The sequence below is a fragment of the Ammospiza caudacuta genome, chromosome 13 (assembly GCF_027887145.1).
Source record: "Ammospiza caudacuta isolate bAmmCau1 chromosome 13, bAmmCau1.pri, whole genome shotgun sequence".
NCBI classification, from domain to species: Eukaryota; Metazoa; Chordata; class Aves; order Passeriformes; family Passerellidae; genus Ammospiza; species Ammospiza caudacuta.
The window spans coordinates 14,234,556-14,254,816 of NC_080605.1; the positions used below are offsets into that span (position 1 = coordinate 14,234,556).

Consider the following 20,261-nt stretch of genomic DNA (forward strand, 5'->3'; position numbering starts at 1 on the left):
TTAGGGAACATGATGGTTCACAGTGCAGCTCAAAAGTGCTAAAGAAATACCTGAGGTATCAGATTTATAACCAAATAGTTATAAGCTTAAATTATTGTAGTGATTACTGAGGTTTATACTGGCTGAATTTGGTACTACATCTGCCACAGCTAAGTATGGGTTGAAAAAGAACCTGATTATCATCTGTTACTGTTTGTAAGTGGTTATCATCTAAAATGTACCTGGACAAAACCTCATTGCTCATTCTGTGTTGCTGCTTCACAGGTTTTCAGCCTATGTCAAGGATTCAGGAAAGATTTATTCAGAGGAGATTGTTTGCAAGTTGAAATTTAAGGACCTTAAGTGGGACCTTAAGTTGAGGGGTTTAGTGGTGAAGTCCGTGACTTTTGAGCAGAAGAAGCAAAGATGAAGGGAGGTGGCTGAGAGCAGGTTCTTCTTTTGGTGTCCTGTAGAGTCACTAAGGCTTACCTTAGGCCTGGTTGGGTGAGATGGTGAGACTGAGCCCAGTCTGAGGTGTTTTCTGGGCTGCTGAGCTCTTCACCTTGGTGAGCTCCTCAGCAGAGTTGTGCAGACCTGGTGAAGGACTGATTTATTCCTTTGCACCAAGAAGTGCTGACCTCAGAGTGGAGGTGAGGTTATAATTCAGTTCTGTGCAGCTGTACAGTACTGCTGCTTTGGGATTTCTTTATGCTGCCTCTCCTTACTGAAATATTGATTTTCTGTTATTAATTTTAGCTCACCTGTGTGCTTGTTGGTTGCTATGTCCTAGACTGCTCACTATTTAGCTCTGAATCTGCTGTCCTCTTCCAGAGTTTCAACCACTTGATCCCAGACCCTTTTTAGGAGATAGCAGGTGGAAGGGGCTGCAGGAGCAACAGATCAGACACCTGAAAACAGCCTGAGCTTTCCACAGTCCTTGCTCAGGCTCTGATTCCTTATCAGTGGCTGTGATGTCCTGTCTGCTCCTTACATGGCTACTAAGACAACCAAATGTGACAAAGTTGGCAAACAAAGGGTGTGTTAGCCAAGTCTGTCACTTATTTTGTTGCTTTGAAGACAGTTAAGGTTGCTGTCTGAGCAATAGCAGCTGCTTCTGCTTTTCCCTGGAAAGCAAGAAGAGTGGAAGGAAAATCCTGGTGCTGATGATGTATTTAAGGGGAATGGGTAAAAAGAGCAGAGAATTGACTCCCACAAGTCTCAAGATTTAGAGCTGGCACAGAGGGTAATTTTTAAAACACGTAATTGTCCATCTGTGTTCTTGCTCTGTGCTCTCAGCATGACCCACTCAGACCTGTCAGGCTCACAAGCAGTGAGAGAGCCTGTGACACCATTAACCCTCTCCTTACCTTGTGGAGCTTTACAGGGATCTCAGTGGGAGAATCAATGCAAGGGCTTGGCAGCATGCTCACACTTCTTGCTGGGTGTGAATCTTGGTCATTTGTTGTGTGCTCATGGGGTTTTGAGCAATGCTGAGTGAGGCACAGTAGCTTTTAAAATCAGGAGAAAGACCAGGAGTTTGGGTGGGCATCTCTTGATGTTGTAGGTGGTGTGGTGCACATCAGATCAAGGTTGATATGCTTGATATCTTCCATGTGTGCTTTTTTGAAAAAGCTTTTGCTGTATTGCTTGTACCTGTGAGTGAGAAGGCAGGTGGGCATTACCAGAATGTCTGTCTTGCAGCCTGATATTTGGAAAGCCCTGCCTTTTCTCCAGGGGGAGAGCAAATGATACACAGCTTCCACCAGATGAGGTGGTTGGGTGTTGTCAGGCCAGACATGGAAGACAGTGAACTGAGCTAATAGGAGCAGAGGAAGGAACCACTCATATTTTTGATGTGCTTTTTGCAATGGCTTTGATTGCAGTAGCAAGGAATTGTTAGGAAAAGTAAGACAAATTAATTTCAGTGGCCCTTTGAAAAGCCACTCCTTGAGGACTTCTGTTTTGTGTTGCTGACTGGTGGTGCCAGATGTCAGTAGGGTTTTATCCTCAGTCCTCCTTGGCTGAGGTGTTCTAGAGAAATGTGTTCCTGCCACTTTCTGGTGACATACCCCTTTCTGAAGGAAGCTTGCATGGTGCAAAACCCTCGGCTTTTAATATTTTCCCAGAAATTTAATCTGAAGTGTATAAGCATGGGGATGATGCTGTGGGACCATAAGACAAATCAGACTGACCAGAATTACCTGGAACATGAATGTGACCACTGTTTAGAGGTGGCAGACTGAAAAGTGAGTGGTTGCTTTTCTACCACCAAGCACCAAAATGCTGATCTTGGCATAAAGGAGTGTAGGCAGCAGCCTGTTTCTGCCCTTATGCTGTTGTTTTTTTTAGGGGTCAAAGCATGCCTCAGCTATCCACTGTTTATATTGGCTTTTTCCAATTTAAAAAACAACTATTGATTTTTTTTTTTGAAGCCATTAAGTGAAAATACGTTACCTTTCAGGAATGACAGGGTCTCAGGGACTGGTTTTGATAACCTTTCCTCTGTGTGCATCCATTCCCTGATGCTTCAGAATTTCCCTGGGGTATACTAACATTGTTCAATGCTGATTGGCACGATGGTGGCCCAGGGATGAGGTCAGAAAGTGTGAGCAGGAGCTGTGCAGTGTGCTGGTTCACTTGTGAGCCATTTGCCTTTCTCAGAGGCAGCTGCAGAAATTGTAACTTCATATACATCAAACCTAGCCAGGACTTTAAGCCAGAACACTTGCTTCTAAAATAAATCGTGTTATGGTTTGCTTAATGTGCTTGGGAAAGGGGAATGGGCTAATGAACAGTGTCTAATCAGGATTTTCTCATTAGTAGATGTGCAGATGAGGCTTCTGCTCGGAGGGGCTGTGACTTGCAGTGTTGCTTAATAGCCCTGCCCTCACCAACATGCTGACCCCTGTTGTCTTCCTTTATCTCAACATGCCTTTGAAACTCCCAAGATGACTGAGCAGATGCCCACCTGAAAGTCACCTTTGGCTTCTAATGTGGCTCTCTGCTTTCAAGGAAATAATTTATCTATGCTGCTTTCATTTGTGTGGTTTTGCTGGTAATCAGTGTGATGAAAAAGGCTCAGCTGGGATCTCCAGGGGTAGGAGGAGTCTCAAAGCATCTCCAAAATGATGGATTGACCTCCAGATTAACTTGGCCATTTCTGGGCCTTTCAAACCTGAGGTGTCTGGGTGCTGCATTGGCTTTGGGAACTGGATGACAACTGCATTGTCTCACCTTCAGGTGCTTCAATGTATGTTCTGTGTAAGTCAGTGTAGAAATGCTTCAATAAAAATCACACCCTTTCCCAGAAGAAGATACTGTATCTTTATCTGGTAGTTTCTTTATCAGGTAGTTTCCTGGCTTTTAAAAATCTGAACACAGAAGATGCTTACTGACCTATTCAGGTCTCACAGGAGCTCTTCTGCTATTAGTAAGGGGCTCTTTGGTCCCTCTGTTCATGCCCTCATCTCAGGGGCCTCAGATCCACTCCCAGCATTTTGCTGCTTGGCCTGTTTCCCTTGTTTCCAAGCTGCTGCTCATTCCTGACAGCTCCAGGCTCAGAAAAGGGCTTTTGATCTCTGGTGAGATGCTGGCAGAGCCTGCTTTGCAGGCATTGGGCCTGGGGTTTCCCCTGCTGGAAAGTGCAGCTTGCAAGATGCATTATTTTTTTTCTGTAACTAAGAGATGGTGAAGCAAGAGGGATTCTGTGTTAGCCTGAAGGGGAGGCAGAGCTGTTTGCTGCCATACAATCTCATTAACACCTTACAGACTGAGCCAAGCTTAGTCTGGCCTTTCCCCCATGGGGATGCCTCTGCTTTGTAGTGTGTGCTGGGTCCTGTTATGATCTGTGTAACCTCTGTGTCCAGTGTTCATAGCTCTGAGTGAATTTGGAACCCCTGGCTCTTCATACCTGTGGTACTCCCGTCCTTCAGCAGGAGAGGCATCCATGGCACGAGCACTGTGCTGCCTTGGAGGGGTGCAGGGATCTGTCTGGCTTTCAGGGGATTTGCAGGTCCTGATTAATGGGGGACTGTCACACTCACACATGCAGCAGCTCATCTGCTCACCTGGATTACTCAGCTTAGAGGTGTGTTCCATAATCTTGATTTAATCCTTTTGAGAAGTACAAATTAAAACACAGGGATGCCTCAAAGATTGACATGCTAATGCATGGTGGGACTTTGAGGCAGTGTAATGGAGCTGGCTAAGGGAATATTTATCCAGTTAAGCAGGAAGAAACCTGGTACTTGGAGGTGCCAAAAGTGGGGTGAATACAGCTGCAGTCAACAAGGTGAAGGGCAGGGCTTGTGGGTCAGGTTCTCCAGGGAGCCGTGTTTGACATGGTCTACCTATTGCAAGCCCCAGTGGGAGTTTGATAACTGAGTGCTGCTACCCTCTGGGTTTAGGGAGCCTCTTGCAGAAGCTGCAAGCAGAAGTCCAAAAGGGGCCTGACAGCTTGGTCAGCATTTCAGGAGGCAGCACTGTCCATCCACTGATATTTTCCTTGCATCTCTCAAGGAGTTTTTGTCATGCAGGAGATAATGGAAAATTGGTTGTTTCCTTCAAGGCTTACAAGGTTATGCATTATTGATGTTGAAATACCATTCACCTTTGCTTGTTTTCAGGTGAGTTGGTTTGAGAAGCAGCCTGGGCTGACTGCTTGGATAGCAGCACACACCTGCTGTGAGGAGCAGCACCAGGCAGGCAGCTTGGCCCTTGCCTGGCTGCAGGAGGGCTCTCATCACATCTGATTCTTTTTAGAAACCAGCCAACAGCTTCTGTCTAGAAACCAGCCAGCTTCTTCTGCCTGTGTAGTCAGCCTACAAAATTATCAGTTATTCCAGCTTGGTCTTATCTGTGTTGCTTCAGGGAATAGGCTGAGTTTCCCAGGGAAAAGTTTCTCCCACCTGGTTTGAAGAGGAATGCTCTTTTTTTTCTGAAAGGGGGAAAAGGAATGTTTTACTTTGAAATCAGAAAAGTGATGGGGATATACTAATTTTAGCTCTCTCTGCTCTACACAGGTAATTCAACATAAAATACATACATATGCAGTGTGCAGGCAGATGTGGTCTGGAGGCTCACTTGTGTGAGGACCTAATTTCCTCCTGCAAAGTGCTGAACCTGTGCACTCCAGCATTTTCAGGACCTTGCAGGCTGGAGGATCTGCCTCTCATGCAGTGTATCTGTTTGTGGAAGGCACCTGGGACATTGCAGCTCAAGCACAAAAGTCCATCAAATAATATTCAGAAAAATTATTCTTCAGCTCAAAAGGAATTAATTTTTTAACAAACCCCTGTAGATGAGTATTACTTTCTCCTTAAGTGATCATTCCAGAAGGCTGAAGGACTATTTATTGAGAAACACAAATGGGAAATAATGAAAAAGGGTAATTAGCCTCATTTTTGTCTCCCTTGGTCTGTGATTCCCCAGAGCTAACATTAAGATAGTGTGGAAAGTTTTGTAACTGTGTCAGGTCTAAACTGGGGCAGGTTTCCCAAGTGAGGAGAGTGTCCTGAGTACTAAAGAGAGCTGGCATCTTCCACAGCTTCCACTCTTGTTCTCCCTTTCTCAGCAGGAAGGCTGGGGAGAGGGTAACTTTGTGCTGCTGTGAGAAAAGATTTTAACTGTATTTTCTGCTCTAAGTCCCCTTCTACCCAAATACCAACATGTGCTTCCTCAGCCTGATGTGCACCAGGTGTTTTGGTTAGGAGAATGGAGCTGTGTTGAGCCACCTGGGGGTAAATTGGAGGGATTTTGGCACTTGGGATGCATAAGGTTGCTGTTACACAGCAGACTACAGATAATTAGCCAGCAAGCCTTCTTGATATGCCTGTTTATCTTTCCCAGCTTGCCCTTGTCCTGCCTCCATTTCCCCTCTGTGCAAGGATGAAGCTCTGCTGGTGCACTTCTCCAGGGGCTTGCAGGGCACCTTGCATTCACTGCTGAGCTGGGCACTTTGCTGGCACTCTGCAGCCTTGGCATCCCTTACACAAGTTCTGTTTCTGGCAGGACTGGATTCAGCTGTGCTGGAGTGGAGGCACCACCGTGGGGCAGGTCCTGGGCTGTGGGTGTTGTCTTGTGCCATGGTGTGATGGATTGGGATTCTCCCTGGTAGCTCTGCCAGGGTGCAGCAGACAAGCTGGTGTGCTAGACTCACTCTGCCACTGAACCAATAATTTGAGTTTAAATTTGGGTTTAATCCCCTTCAGCAGATTAGCTGGAGCTGTCAGCATAATGCTCATTCCAGCATGAATTCTTCCTTCTTTGTAGCAGTTTATGTGGCTAAGGGCACTGCTGGGAGCAGATCAACCACTTGCTCTTAAACTAATCTGCCACATTTCAGATCTGTAAGTGCTCTGTGGAACCCCTTTGGGACAGCCTTGACAGCAGGTGGTGTCTTCATGTGGTTTGTGCCCAGCATACATAACCTGGGGCCTTCTCCATGCACCTAGGTTGCAGCATTTCAGTTGGTAACTGTGAAAGATGGGTGATAAGCTCTTCAGTGGAAGTTGCAGCTCACACACCCACCACTGGGCACCAAACCAGCAGGCTGGGTGGGTATGGCCATGCCTGAATGTTTAGGTACCCCTTGGAGCTTGATTCAGAGATGAAGGGTCTTAGAAAGGACATCTGGAAGTATTCAGGGCACTCGGTGATCCAGTTTCTAGCATGTTTTCCTTATAATAACTTCTAAATATGGAAGACATTTCTATTTTACACTTGCACAACACCTTGTACAGTAGCATCATCTGTGCTACCAGGCTCTGGCATGGTCCAAAAAATTAATAACTGTTCTGTGTTTTGGAAGTCTTATTATGCAATTTAATAGCATAGCAGTGTAATGAAATCTCTGTGGCAAAGTGATGAGAGTGAGTGGCTTTGTGTGTGAATTACAGGGGCTGCAAGTGGGTGAGACACTAGCTACTTGTTTTATTGCTGACAATATACTTATTTTCATGTTTAGTCCTGGATTACATTGTGTGAATAGCATCCCAGTAAACAGTCAGGCAAATAGTTATTTATCAAGTATTTAAAAGTGAAAGGTCTTGTAATTTTCCTTAGTAATGACTGTGATTTCTTCCAGCTGAATTAATGACTCCCATTTCTCCCCATGAAGAACAAGATTTGTTTTGGTTTCTACATGGAGAGAGTTATTGTCTCCCATGATAATGCAGACCAGAGGATTTCTTTTTCCTTCCTGGCCTGGGATCTGGGAAAGGTTGAAATGTGCATAACCTGAATTAATACCTTGTAAAGCTCCTTAATACTCTTCCATCATTCCTGTTGGAGTGGTGCAGGAGTTGCTGGCATCAGCCCAGCAGCAGCCTGCCTCAGAGCAGCTTTTGTTTCAGTTTATGGGGCTGTAAGTGGGTCTTGTGATGGAATTGCCTTGAAAGGTCACTTTTAATTACATTTCTGTCGCATTCCTCTGTCCCCAGCTGGGCAGTCCTGGTGGAACAGGTTGCATGCAGCTTTGCAGCTGAATTTTTGCAGTGGACAACTCCAAAAATGTGTGTTAAAGCAGCTGCTGGCAGGCCAAGGGGAGCAAAGAAAATGGAACTAAGTGTTGTATTTTGTGCCCAGCCATTGTTACTGGTACTCTGAGGTGGAGGAGATTGTGAGAATAGAAGCACAAATAAACCCTTGGTAGGAACCTGTGTTGTGCCCCTGGCTAGCTGAAGTGTCTGTCCCTGAAGGCCTGTGCCACACTGCCTGTGCATCGTGTGCTTTCTGCTTTCTCACCCTTTCTGGGACTGGGCATCTCCTGTTCCAAGAGCTGTGGCTTGTACTGCTGGTCCAGCCAAGAATGTGCTAACTCTGTGGGAGTGCAAATCCCTAGAGCTGTTTTTCATTTTAGCCTTGTGCCTTTCTTTTCCTCAGCTGGTAGGGGAGACATCAGTTAGTTCTGATGTCCTCCTCCAAGCTGGAGAGGATTGAAGATGCACAGGAGGCTCAGGCCAAGGGCCCAGTGCTGAGATCTCAGCTCTGCCACTGGCTTTGAAGACTTGCTCCCTGTTGTGCTGCACACTCAAGGTTGCTGATGTTTCTCTCTGTGGCTCAGGTGCTCTCTGCATGCCAGGGGTGCACCCTGGGTGGCACAGCAGTGCAGGGGTGGACAAGAGGAGAGGGACCCTGCCAGGAGCCAGCGCTGCAGAGTGCACAAGAGAGGGTGCTGCCTCCCAGCTTGGCAGGGCTCAGAGCTGGCTGTTTAGATGCTGCATTTGAAAATAAATAGACTGTGTGATTGCATTGATCTGAACCCAGCCTCGTGGCTGGGGGAATGCTGTCTTATTGCTGCATGAGGACACCAAGTTTGTCCTGTCTAATGAAATCCATGGATGTAGGGTAACCTTTGGTGTATGGCTGCTACATGACATGACCACTGCTGCCAAGGGCTGTGACTGGGTGGTGTGTTTGGGGTGAACTGTGATGATGCTGTAGCAAGGTTTTATTTTCTTCCTGAAGTGCTTTTCTCCTTTTCCTACCCCTTCCCTTACCAACCTGAACAGGAAACACTTCTAAGTATTCCTAGTGTGGGATTGTCTCTAGCCACATGACTGCTGTGGTTTGAAAGGCATGTGACAGTGCAGGGGAAAATGGGGTTAATCTCCTCCTGCACTGGCAGAGCAAGGCTGAGCAGTTGCACAGCACAGGCATTTATTCTTGTGCCTTTTCCACTGCATTTGCAGTCTGTGGAGAAGGAGGAAGGAAGTTTCAGATGCTGATTCACTGTCATGATGGAGATGTGGATGCACTAGTGGTGTGCAAGTGAGATTTCAGGACATCAGTGCCTCCAGGGTTAACAGATAACTCTGTGTCACTTTACCTGATGCCAGCCCAGCAGAAACCTGTCTGGGGCTGCAGCTCCTGGGCTTTCTCCATGACTGTCAGCCAGCTCTTTCATGGAAGTTGTGGGGTTGGATTGGTGGGTGGGAAGCAAGCAGTGATGAGCCTGATTTGTAGCTGGAGAGATCCCATGGCCAGCCAGGCTTTCAGCCTCTCATCAGCAAATGGTGCAGACCAGGGATGAGCCTGCACAGATACAGAGCAGATACAACCTGAGGCCCAGGATGCAGGAGGGTGAGATGGAGATTGTTTCTTCTGTGCCAGCTGAGCTCTGGGTCAGACTGCCTCTGTGTCCATAGAGCTGCAGGGCCCTGGAGAGGCTCACAGGCTTGTGCTCCATGGGAACAAAATTGTTAGCTTGGCAAATGAGGGCAGCCTCATTAAGAGCTACTGAGAGCGTGAAAAGCGTGTTCCTGGAGGCAGGTCATGGTAAATGAGGGGGCTAAAGTAGCTGGGGTTTTCTAACAATTAATTATTGAGTGGTTTTCTAGAGATTCTTTCTCATGTTTGTAATTCATTCCCCGCTGTAGATGCCATATTGATTTATAATTTTTTGAAGTTCAATATTTTGCACCCTCGGGGCCTCAAACAAAAATTAACTAGAAAATGAGAGTAAATTTCTACAATCTGCCTTGTCAGAGCTTTCTCTCCCACTGCCCATCCCCAGAGCCAGTTTCCATGCTCTGCTTTGGGTTGCAGATGTTGCCAAGCCTGTGTGCCGTGGGCTGTGAGACATGGGTGGCTGAAGAGCTGCCTCACTGACTAACAAATGAGAAAATCAAGAGCCCAATTAAGAGTCTGGAATTGCCCCCAGTGACCTGAGGAGAGCATTTAGTAGCTGCTAGTGACACAGGCCTGTTTGAATGAATAAGCATTCCAGTTTCTTGGAAAGAAAAAACATCCCCTCCTCCCCCAGCTCTAATTAGCTACTCTTTTTCTTTTTTCTGCCATGATTGTAGAGGATTTGCCAATGGAATGAAATCTTAACAAGATGTGTGTTCTTCAGCTTGCAGCTGATGGTGATCTCTGTGCAAGGGATGTGCAGACTCTTGTACCTGTTTTCTGTGTTTCCTTGATGGATCTTTGATGTTACTGTTGACTACAGCTCTTCCTTACCCTCTGTTTTTTCTCTTTTCCTCCAACAGGGTGACTAAAGAAGTAGACTCAAACTCAAAAGAAGCTAAATCTTTTCTGAAGCAGCAAGAGAAACTGCAGGCAGCAGCTCCAGCTTCCCTGCCGACAGTCTCGGGGTGAGTTTGGGATTTCCCTGCCCTTGTATGGGCCCTCAGTGAGAGAGATGGCACTGGAGCCAACAGTGCAGCTCTGCAGTATTTAATGGGTGTTTGTTTTCTGCAGTATTTCAGTGGGAGCAAGACTTGGCCTGGAAGGTGGTGTGATGGTTTGGGCTGGAGGGAAGTGGGGGAGGCAGCCTGTGAGTTCCAGTGACTCACTTCATAGGTTCAGGCTCACATTTTTTAATCCTCATAAATCATTCATCCCAGTAAGGAAATAGTGATTTGACTGTCTCAAGCAGCCTGACGAAACTGCAGGTAGCCAAGGAACGTTGCTGAGATTGCCTGCAGTTCTTTTGACAGGTGCTTCTCAGGGCTATAAAAAGCCATGTCAGGCTGGCCTGTGGCTTCTTAGAGACTTTGGGTGAGCATTTAAATGAGAGATGTTTTTGCCTCTTTGATGTTCTCTAATATCATTTTGATGTGGATTTGTCACTTTTCTGTTCAATCTCTAACACCTAATTCTGAGATTATCATAATGCTTGTCAAAGATACAAGGAGGTCGGGTCCCCTGTGCATCTGAGATGCCAGTCTGGTTCCTGATGAGCTTGGAAGATCACCAGCTTCTTAGGAATAGAGGAGATGCCTCTGTGTTCCAGTGATGATTTTTATTTAACTCAGTTGTTTGCATTGATATTTGAAAGCCCTAAGCTGCATATGATTTGATCACACAGAAACAATACCCATCAAATAAATACATTGTCCTTCCTGTGAGCTTAGAGCAATTCTCCAGTGTGAGTTAAGGCTGCCTTTCCCTGGGATGCTGTTAATCAGTTGCTGCAGCTGGATTGTCACTCATTTTTCCAGCTAAGTGTTGCACAGCTTGTACTTAGCTCAGGGTAGTGAAAGCATTGTGTGTGTGTGTGTCTGTCTGTCTATGTGTGCACAACCCTTGACAGCTGCTGCTCTCTGAGTGAATGAAGGCATAGATGAGCACAGCCTTCATGCTCTTGTTCACACTGCACAAGGGTTCATCCCTGCAGAGCTCATCAATTGTAACCTAAGTGTTGTGCACAGGGTTTTGTGCTGGAAAACTTGCCTTGGGTTGGGCTGGCATTCTTTGTGCAGTTTTGGTGGCCAAAGTTTGTTTGAGTGGCAGCTGTAGCTGGGGCAGCTCCACACTGTGCACGTTGCTGGTGGTCCCATGTCTTCAAACATGCCCTCCAGTCTGCTGCTTTGAGTGCAGGCAGGTCTGGCAGCCCCCTGGGAAAGCTCCAGGGGCTGTTCACCTTCCAGTTCAGCAGAGATCCCTGTTTCCTCCTGTTCCTTACAGGCCCAGGGGAGGAGCTGGGTGGCCAGTGGACCTCTGCAGCCTGGTCATTACCAAGGGGCATGGTTGCTTTTGCTGGAGCTTGGATTGCTCAGCAGTAATAGCCACAGCTCAGTTTGAATCAATGTTGCAGATACCTGAAGAATTCACATCAGATATGGAAAAAAGTAGACTAAAAATCAATATAAGAAATAATGAGTTCAAGGACATTAACTTTCCTTCAGTGAGATTATTTTGGAAGCAGCTTAATTAGGTCATTGTTCAGCTTGCTGATGTGTGATGTCCTACTGACAGTTGCTTGGCCAGAACATGAGTTGACCTGGCTGTGGAGAAGGGTGGGGAAAAATATCCTGGGCTTGTGTGTCTTGCCTTTCTCCAGAGCACCAAACCCCAATGCAGGACACCCCAAAAGCCTTCCCTTTCACAGCCTCCTGCAGTGCATCCTGGCTTGGTGCAGGGATCCTATGGCAGAGGAGCAGCAGTGCTGTTTGGAGCAGTGTGTGAACAGCCCAGCTCTCTTGAGGCTTTAGCAGGAGGTTCTCTGGGGCAATCTGGCCAGCATCTCTCTGATCTGAGAGTCTTGGACTGGAATCTGAGACTGATCCCTGAGACTGCCAGCAAACATGCTTGCCTTTGGGCTTAGGAAGATGCTTCCAGCTGGGAAGGTAGCCAGGGTATTTTCAGGTTAGAAAATTACTAGCAGGCTTGTGGTATTCCTTAAAGCCAGAGGCAAGCCCCATATGTCAAGCAAATTGCAAAGGTCGAGTTTTAGACTTGAGCCAAGCTATCTAGACCCTGCTGCTCTGGAGCAAAGAGTCACAAGCCTTGGTGACATGCCAGAGCAGTGCTTGGGGACCGACAGAGCCTGGCATAGCCTGACAGTTCTTTGCACCCTTTGTCTACTTAAAATAGAAGTTTTAGGGGAGAGGGTGCATTTTTCCCTTATGCATTATGGGAGTGCCCCAGTCTGTTGCCACAAGGCAGTGAAAAATGTGATTTTGGGATCTGAACTGTGCCTGTGGACACCCACTGTGCTGTGAGCCATTGTCAGCCCCCAGGAGCTTTGTCAGCTATTAAAAAAAAAAAAAAAAAAAAAAAAAAAGCCTTGCCCTGTGTGCAGGGAATTTGAGCAGCTAATAGTGGCCTCTCCATCTGGCTTTTCTTTCTTCACCTTGCTAGCATCATGTATCATTTCTGAATGCAGCCAGCCTGCCCTGCATTTATTGAATTTCCCTTCTCTAAACAGACAGAAGTAACCCAGAAAAGCAACGGTCACAAAACCAAACATCCGGCTCCACGTGTCCGTGTTACAAACCCTGACTGGTCCAGGGGAGGGGATGTTTGGGGCTGAAAGTGCATTTCCTGAATGTGTTTAACATCCATACCGGATGTGCTATAAAAAGCTAGATTTGTGCTTGTGAGGGACATGGGGGTGGTTGGAGGAGAATAACTTAAACACTTGGCTGTAATTAAAGCCAGGAGTACAAAACAACCCACCCAATTCTCTCAGCAGGCTTTGCTAGAAAGGTCAGAAGCCCTTGGTTCCCAGGGATGTGATGGTTTCCCAGCCTTCACATTATTCCCACCGTGTCCCCCTGTGACACACAGTTCTGTCAGCAGTGGGTATGGGTTTGTTGCAGAGGTTTGGGGTTCTGATACTCAGTTCCAGTTGTTTCTGTTGTGCTCTTGGGTTCTCTTAGGGTCTTGCTGATGCTATCAGAGGTATCAGATGTGTGAGGGGACACACTGATTTCCTCTCACTTACTGCCCCAATAAATGGGAGCAAAGCTCCCAGCATCGAAAAAAAGCCCTCCACCCACCCAGCTAAGCCTTCTCGTCTGTGTGTCTTAGGCTCATTTCCTATCCTTAACCATTGCTCCAGGACCTTTTGGGGAAAGCAAAAGTAGATCCTGGCTGTAAATGAAATGCATTGACCTGATGGAGGGATCAGTGGGAATTCCTGGTACTCCAAGAGATTTTTTTTTTTGCCCTCTTCCCAGGCAGGCAGGACCTGTGAGCAGGGTCCATCATCTCTGAGCTAGCAATCCGATTTTACAGCAGCATTTCATATTCAGAGCATGTTAAAGCAAATTAAATCCTTCAAGCAGCTTACTGCAAAATGACTCTTTGCATGTACTTGTGAGACTCACATGGGTTGAGCTCCAGGCTGGGAGAGCCCTGCACAGACCCAGCCCTGCAGTGGGAGTAGCTGTGATCTGTCTGTCCATCCTTGGTGCTTGTCAAAGCACGGTAGCATTGCCCAGGGAACAGTGCTGCTGTGGCAGTCCTGAAAATAGAAAAAATGTAGTTGGTGGATCTTATTTGAGATTCTCTTCTAGGCAGCTGTTTCTATACAGCCTGAACAGAAGCCAGGAAGAAAAAGAGAGGTTTTTCACTGGCTTTGTTCTTGCTTTTGCTTATTACCGCAACCATTTGTAATTAAACGTGGACTTGCTCACTCAGCCCAGCTGTTGCTTTCTGTTTGATCCTGCCTGAAATTACAGTGGTGGATATTTGACCTCCTAGGCCTTTTCATGCCTCGTAGGCTGGTGTAAACACCGGGTACAGTTTGCCTTTGAAGCAAGCAGGCCCTGCTCCCACAGAGTTCAGGAGGTGCTGTGCTTGCCGACCCCCAGCTGTGTTGGGGCTGCAAGGGTTTGGACCTCAGTACAAGACCCTGCAGGACAGCTCTGACCCTGAGAACACATACTCGCCCTGAACAAAGAAAGCCAGATAAACTCTAGCCTGTTCATGATGGATGCCTTCCTCCCAGAGCCTACAGTAGAGCAGTTCACATAGACTGACTGTTAAATCGTGTGAAAAGCTTCAGACCTTTTCTTTTAGAAATAATTTACTCTGCTACATGCTAATGTTGGAGTAGAGGGACTCCAGCAGGAAGACATCTGTCCATGGCTTCTCTTCCACCTTCAGTGTGCAGGAGGACCAAGGTGGCAATCTTTGTGGGAGGATAGGGATGGTGGGAGAGCCTGATGCCTGTTTGCACCATCTTGACATGTTACTGTAATTTCTAAACCAACCTTCCTCTCCAGCCTGGTCCCTCCTAGGAGCTACTTTGCATCCCAAGTTTTTTCTTGCAAAAGATGCTCTTTCTGCATGAGTTGGCTGGATCCCTTTGCTATTATGAGCAACACTAGTTACTTGAGGTCATATGTGGGCACTGGGGAGAGAGGCACAAGCTCTGAGTTTTTGGAATCTTTAGATGATTCAGAGCAAGTGCTGCATTACTTGCATGCCTCTAGGGAGCAATTTAATTTCATAGCAATCTCATGGGCTTTTATTCCTCAGAAAGCAGAATTTACAGTCTTCAGCTCAGCATCATCTGCAAACAGTTATTTAGCCAAAACTCTTGGACATTTTTCTTGTACAGGATGAGTAAGAATGCCAGTAAAGCAAGTGACCAAGACCTTTGTGGGAGCTGGAGGTTGGATTTTTTCAGCACTTGAATAGTTGTGCTCTTCCTAGTGAATTCAAAGCTTCCCATCTTTCTCCTGCTCTTCCCTCAATGTGCTCCAGAGAGTGCTGTTCTCCCAGACGGAGAGATCCAGCCCCTTGCACCACAGCCAAACGTCTGGGTGTAGTAGCACATGACATACTTTTCTGTGAACATGATGAACCAGCCAGGGGCAATACTCTGTGCCCAAGAGCTAGTTTTACTTATTTCCTATTCATATGCTTTTATTGTGAAAGATTAAATGTGGCAATAGCTGTTCCAAGTGAATAATTTCTCTTCAGATCTTAGATCCTTGGTTGTTATTAACTTCATTTTAATTATTCATTGTTAGTGTCTGTCTACTGTTTTACACATATCCACTCCTTAAGTCAAAGTGGTAAGGAGGCTGGGTGAGGTTTTGGAATATCTTGGTTTTATTTGCTAGTGGACCTGAGATTAGTTACTCTACAGGGATGAATGTAGAAAGGTGTTTGTATGTGTCCAGAGGGGGAAGTTTGTTGTTGGGGAAAATGATCTGTTCAGTGTTGCAGTGTTTTCATCAGCCATAGTAAATTAGATGCTGATTACTGCACACTTGTAAATCATATGAAACACCTCTGGGCATCTGCCTCCCCCCTTGAAGTCAGTGTCACATGGAATGAGAACCCAACCAGCCAGTGCAGGTTGGCAGCAGCGAGGGCACCCTCAGGGGTTCACAGCCCAGCTGAGGAGCCCAGGGAGTCTGGCTGTCCAGCTGTGAGCCATGGCCACACTGCCACTGGATCCTGTGCTGGGGACCTGGCTGCTGCCTGCAGACAGCCTTATCCAGGGCTGCAGTCACCTCTGAGGCTTAGCTATGAGAGGCACAGCTCTGCCATTTTGGGGCTTTGCCCCTTTTCTGAACAGTTCTTTCTCCTGAGCTTATATTAAACCTACTTTGATAAGAAACAGAGCTCTGAGTGTGGGAAGCTTCATACTCACTCTCCCAGACTCAAAGCAAAACGTGCACTAAACATCCTTGTTTTAAACTAGTCTCCCAGGAGCAGTTCTTTCTTGTTCTCAGGCCAAATGAGTCAATGCCTTCTACCCCAGGCTCTGTTTGTAAGAGAAATGAATGAGATTCTTTCACTGTGTGCTGTGCTTTCCTGTGGCCGTGCTACCACGCGTGCAGCTGCCTTTCTTTGGGGCAGTGGCATCTTCTTGGAAAGGAGTTCAGCAGTGCCTGTTCAGCTCTGTGCCTTTCTCCAGTCCTCTGTCTTGATGTGGCTAAGCTGGATCCCTGGGCTGGACTAAGTGGGATCAGCTGTTTCTTTTTCTAGTCTCGTTGGAGGTTCAGCAGAATGGAATCTCAGCTATTTGAGGACTTACTTCTCTAAAGCATCTGTCTTATAAAATAAAAACAACCCCCCACTAGTCTGGGGCCTTTGATAATTCCCCAATGAAAGTTGTGGGGCAGTTTTCCCTTAGGGCAGCACAGGTTTTATGAGGCTTATTTTCATATGCTTTCATCTCTTGGATCATGAGCATTTCTCTTTCTCCCTCTGTGAAAATGACTGAGGAAATTAACTGCTAATGGGGAATGAAGCCAGCTGAAGTTTTATTCCAGACCCCTTGCAAAGTTGCAGAGGGAAACCCCTGTATCTTCCCATGCTGGTTGGAGTGGGAGGTGAGAAGGGCAGCCCTGCTTTATGGACAAATCCTGGGATTGAAGGTGGATATAAGAGCTCCTGTTCCCAGCTGTGCCATGCCTTGGGTGTGTGTCTACCAAGATTTGTTTCCACTCCTGTTTTATTTTGCTTTTATAGTGCTTCCTTGCATATTAACTGAGCCTTACCATCTCCCTTGAGTGTCTCCCACATACCAGATGCTTGTGTTATATCCTCTTGCTTTCCCACACTTGTGTTCCTCCCTTTTTCTCATGTCAAAGAGCAAGTTCAGCTGAATCATTCTTCATAAAATATGAACCAAGTAAGGCTGGAGTGGCAGTGATGCTCCCTGCTCTCAGGCAGTCCTATTGCCCCAGGCTTTTCACACAGTAGTGCCTTCATTCATGGAAAATCTCATACTAGTGGCCTCATTCATGGAAAATCAGCACACCAGTATTTTCCAGCACATTTGTTAGCCAAAACTTTGATCTGCATGCTGTGTTGTCAGCCTTGTGCAGGACTGTGTTTAGAAAATGGGCATGCTCAGGCTGGCTGGATTGATATCAAGATGTGAAGTCAAGCAATTAGGGTTGGTTGCCAACTAACGCCAGCTTTCTCCCTTCCTGCCTGAAAGGAGGTGTTGGTGTGACTGAGCTCTTGGAGGGTGCTTGGTCTCTCTTCAGAGCTGCAGCCTCTTCAGCTGGCACCAGTCTCTGGCACTGCTCTTCTGTCTGAGTCTAGAAAAAGACCGGGAGAGGCTGAGCAAGTGTGTGCCTGGCCCATGGGGATTTCCTCTGCCATGAGGATGGTTAGGATAGCTGGGATTCACTTCAGCTGTTGCTGTCCTGGTGTGGGGGTGGCAGAGTCCCCCATTTTTTCCACTGCTCTTATTCCTGCAGAGAAACTGAGCCTCAAGTGAACTGGTGCACAGTCTGAGCTCAAAGGGCACCTCAAACAAGCTCCAGTGTGTCTCAAGCTCTCCAGGGTGCTCTAATGCAGTCTGCCAAGCCATGGAGTACTTTGTTTCCCTATCCAAGGAGTTTCAAAGCCTTACTAATGTGTTGGGTCACAGCCCAGTCCTCTTGCCCCCGGGGCCCTTGCCGTTGTGCTTTTCAGAGCTTGCGTGGTCCTTGAGGCAGTGGCTGTGCAGAGGGACCCTCTGCAGAGGCAGATAACCAGGGCTGGGTTGGCAGCAGATGTTCCCCTGGGTGTGCAAGGACATGTGTGACATGCTCTTGTACCCGCTGAGGCAGGCAGTGGAGGGAACAGATTTATTTGACATTTCTGTTGGACACCACTGTTTTTCCTGGGAATCCCAGGGGAAGATGTGTTTAGTGCCATCTCTTCTCACAGCATCTACTACTGATTGTTCCCTGTGAGGGTGGCAAGGCCCTGGCACAGGCTGCCCAGAGGAGCTGAGGCTGCTCCATCCTGGGAGTGTCCAAGGTTGGATGGAGCCTGGAGCAGCCTGGTCCAGTGCAAGGTGTCCCTGCCAAGGCAGAGGGATGGAATGAGATGATTCTTTTTGAGATCCTTTCCAACCCAAACCATTCTAGGATTCTATCATTATCAGCAAATAATAGAGGATATATATGAGTCTGATCTGGCTTTGTGCAAAAGCTTTGGTACCCTTTCAAGAGCTCATACTTCAGTGCTGTTACTAAAAGCCCCCGGGCAGCCAGTGGACAATGGTGATGCCTGTTCATCGCTGGCTGCCTGGCTGGAGAACAATGGTGGCATTTCTTGAAGTAACAAGTCCTGGGCATGTGCAGAGTTGGATTGTAACACTTTTTTTCCCCCCCTTTAAGCTGTAGGCTTGAGTGCAGCAGGTCTGGTTGCAGCAACCATTAATGCAAGTACGGAGGAAACTTGCACGTCTTGGAAAATACTGAAAGAAAGTAATTGGCTGGTTTTTTAGATTCTTGCCTGTTTTGCCTTCAGTTTGAGTATGTGTATGCTGTGTTGGGTATGCTGTACACCAGCATGTGTTTGCTGTTCAGAGGTCTGTTCAGATTCTCGTTTAGCAGCAAGGAAGGGGTTAAAGAGAACTGGGGAAGGCTGGCTGATTGCTGCTCATGGCTTTCATAATGCAAAGCCTGTGGGAATTCAGCCGGCTTCATCTCTGTCTCCCCCCACCCCCTCCCCTCTGCTAGAGGCAGGATAACCTTCCTGACTCCTCTGGAGCTGCGTCCCTGCCAGTGCAGCTCACACAGGGAAGCTCTGCAAAAACCCAGCAGAGGCGTAAGCGTGTGAAAAATGAGATTTTGTAACTTTCCTGGGAGAACACTGGAAGAGTGATTTTTTTCAGTGTGGTTGTGCTGTTTCCTTACACTGTGACTGGGATGCAGCATGTCTGCCTCCTCATCTGTGACCTGCACGTTTCCCATTGCAGGGCGGCTGAGGAAGCAGCTGGTATATGTGATAGCTCTGACTCTCTGGGGACTGGAATGCAGGGATGTCCTTGGCTTTGCTGTAGGGTCTGGATGATGCACAGCAAAGTTGTTCAGGCCAGAAAAATAGGAAGGTGGCTGAGCAGTGGTTTGTACAGCGCTGACCTGCGGCCATCACGGTGCTGAGATGTGCACCCTGCCACAAGGGGTTCCATCCAACACTGGGTGTTAGAGAGTGCTAAACAGACAGTGCAGCCCAGGGCATTCTCTGTAGCGTCTGCTTTAAGGACAAGCACCATCACGGTGTTTTTCCTAATGTGTGAAATCCCTTCTCCCTCCCTGCTGTTTGCAATATCCCTTTGGAAAGCTGGAAGGGCTCTTCATTTCCTTTCCCACTCACATGCGTGCATTTGTGAGCCTCGCCAGCACTATTTGGCTGTTTGCTTTGGGAGGCTTTCCCAAGTCAAAGCAAAGTGTGTAGCATTTGTTTTGGAAATAAAAACACTTCTGGAGAATTACATGGCCTCTGCAAACAGACCAGCACAAAGCAGGTCATGTGGTTTGGGCTGACTTTGAAGGCTGTACAGGATAGCTGTCTCCATCCTCACTTTATGGTTTCATGGCCGAGTTTAACAAGGACCCTTAAGAATCTTTTGAAGGAGTAGTATAGCAGCAGCTTTACAGGTCCTGTGGGACAGTCAGGGTGCTTAGTAGCTTTCCCCTGATCATTATTGTGATTGTAGGGCAGGGTTTGGATTTTTTATGGGGATAGAATACCTGCACTCAAACAAATGGGGGAGGGTTTTTCATCCTTACTTTTCTCAAAGCCTTTGGAAGTAAAAGTTTATTGGTGAATATTAGTTGGTCATAGCTGTTGTTGATGGACACTACAGAGCTGTCTGTCTTCTACTTCTTTTGTTGCAAACAAATATCTCCTGGGAAAAAGTTTCCTGCTGCCTCCTTCCTTTAGCTCTAGGCAGGCAGAATGGGAAGTAGGTAACACTGCTGTTACAAGAAGTGATTTCCTGTCTCTGCATGGCACAGGGATCCTCTGGTCAGCTTTGGCACCTTCCTGCTCCACAACCTGCCCTGCTCATGTGGAGCCAGGTCAGCAGGTATTTGTGCTGCTCGCCCTTAGCCAGTGGTCTTTAGCAAGTGTGGGACTCAGTGGCAGGTGTCACACTAGGTTATTTGGAGTCAGATCTGTTCTTGAAATAAAAGGAAGGCTTTGAGTGCCATCCAGACTAAAACAGCACAAACATCTCAGCCTGAAGCAGTTTTGAGCAGCATGTACAGCTGTGTTGGAACACAGTGCCTTTATGAGCCCACCCTGGCTTCTTGCTGCTTTTTTTTTTTTTTTTTTTGAGTAACAATGAAAAAATCCAA

The 20,261-nt window shown here is 47.0% G+C and overlaps 1 protein-coding gene across 1 annotated transcript in view; it reads left to right on the forward strand.

The window, feature by feature from the left end:
• Positions 1–20,261, forward strand: part of CFDP1 (craniofacial development protein 1) — a 59,079-nt gene that overhangs the window by 6,666 nt on the left and 32,152 nt on the right. Inside the window, exon 5 of the mRNA XM_058813612.1 lies at positions 9,972–10,076. Coding sequence (XP_058669595.1) covers positions 9,972–10,076 — 105 coding nt within the window. The remainder of the gene's footprint in view (positions 1–9,971; positions 10,077–20,261) is intronic.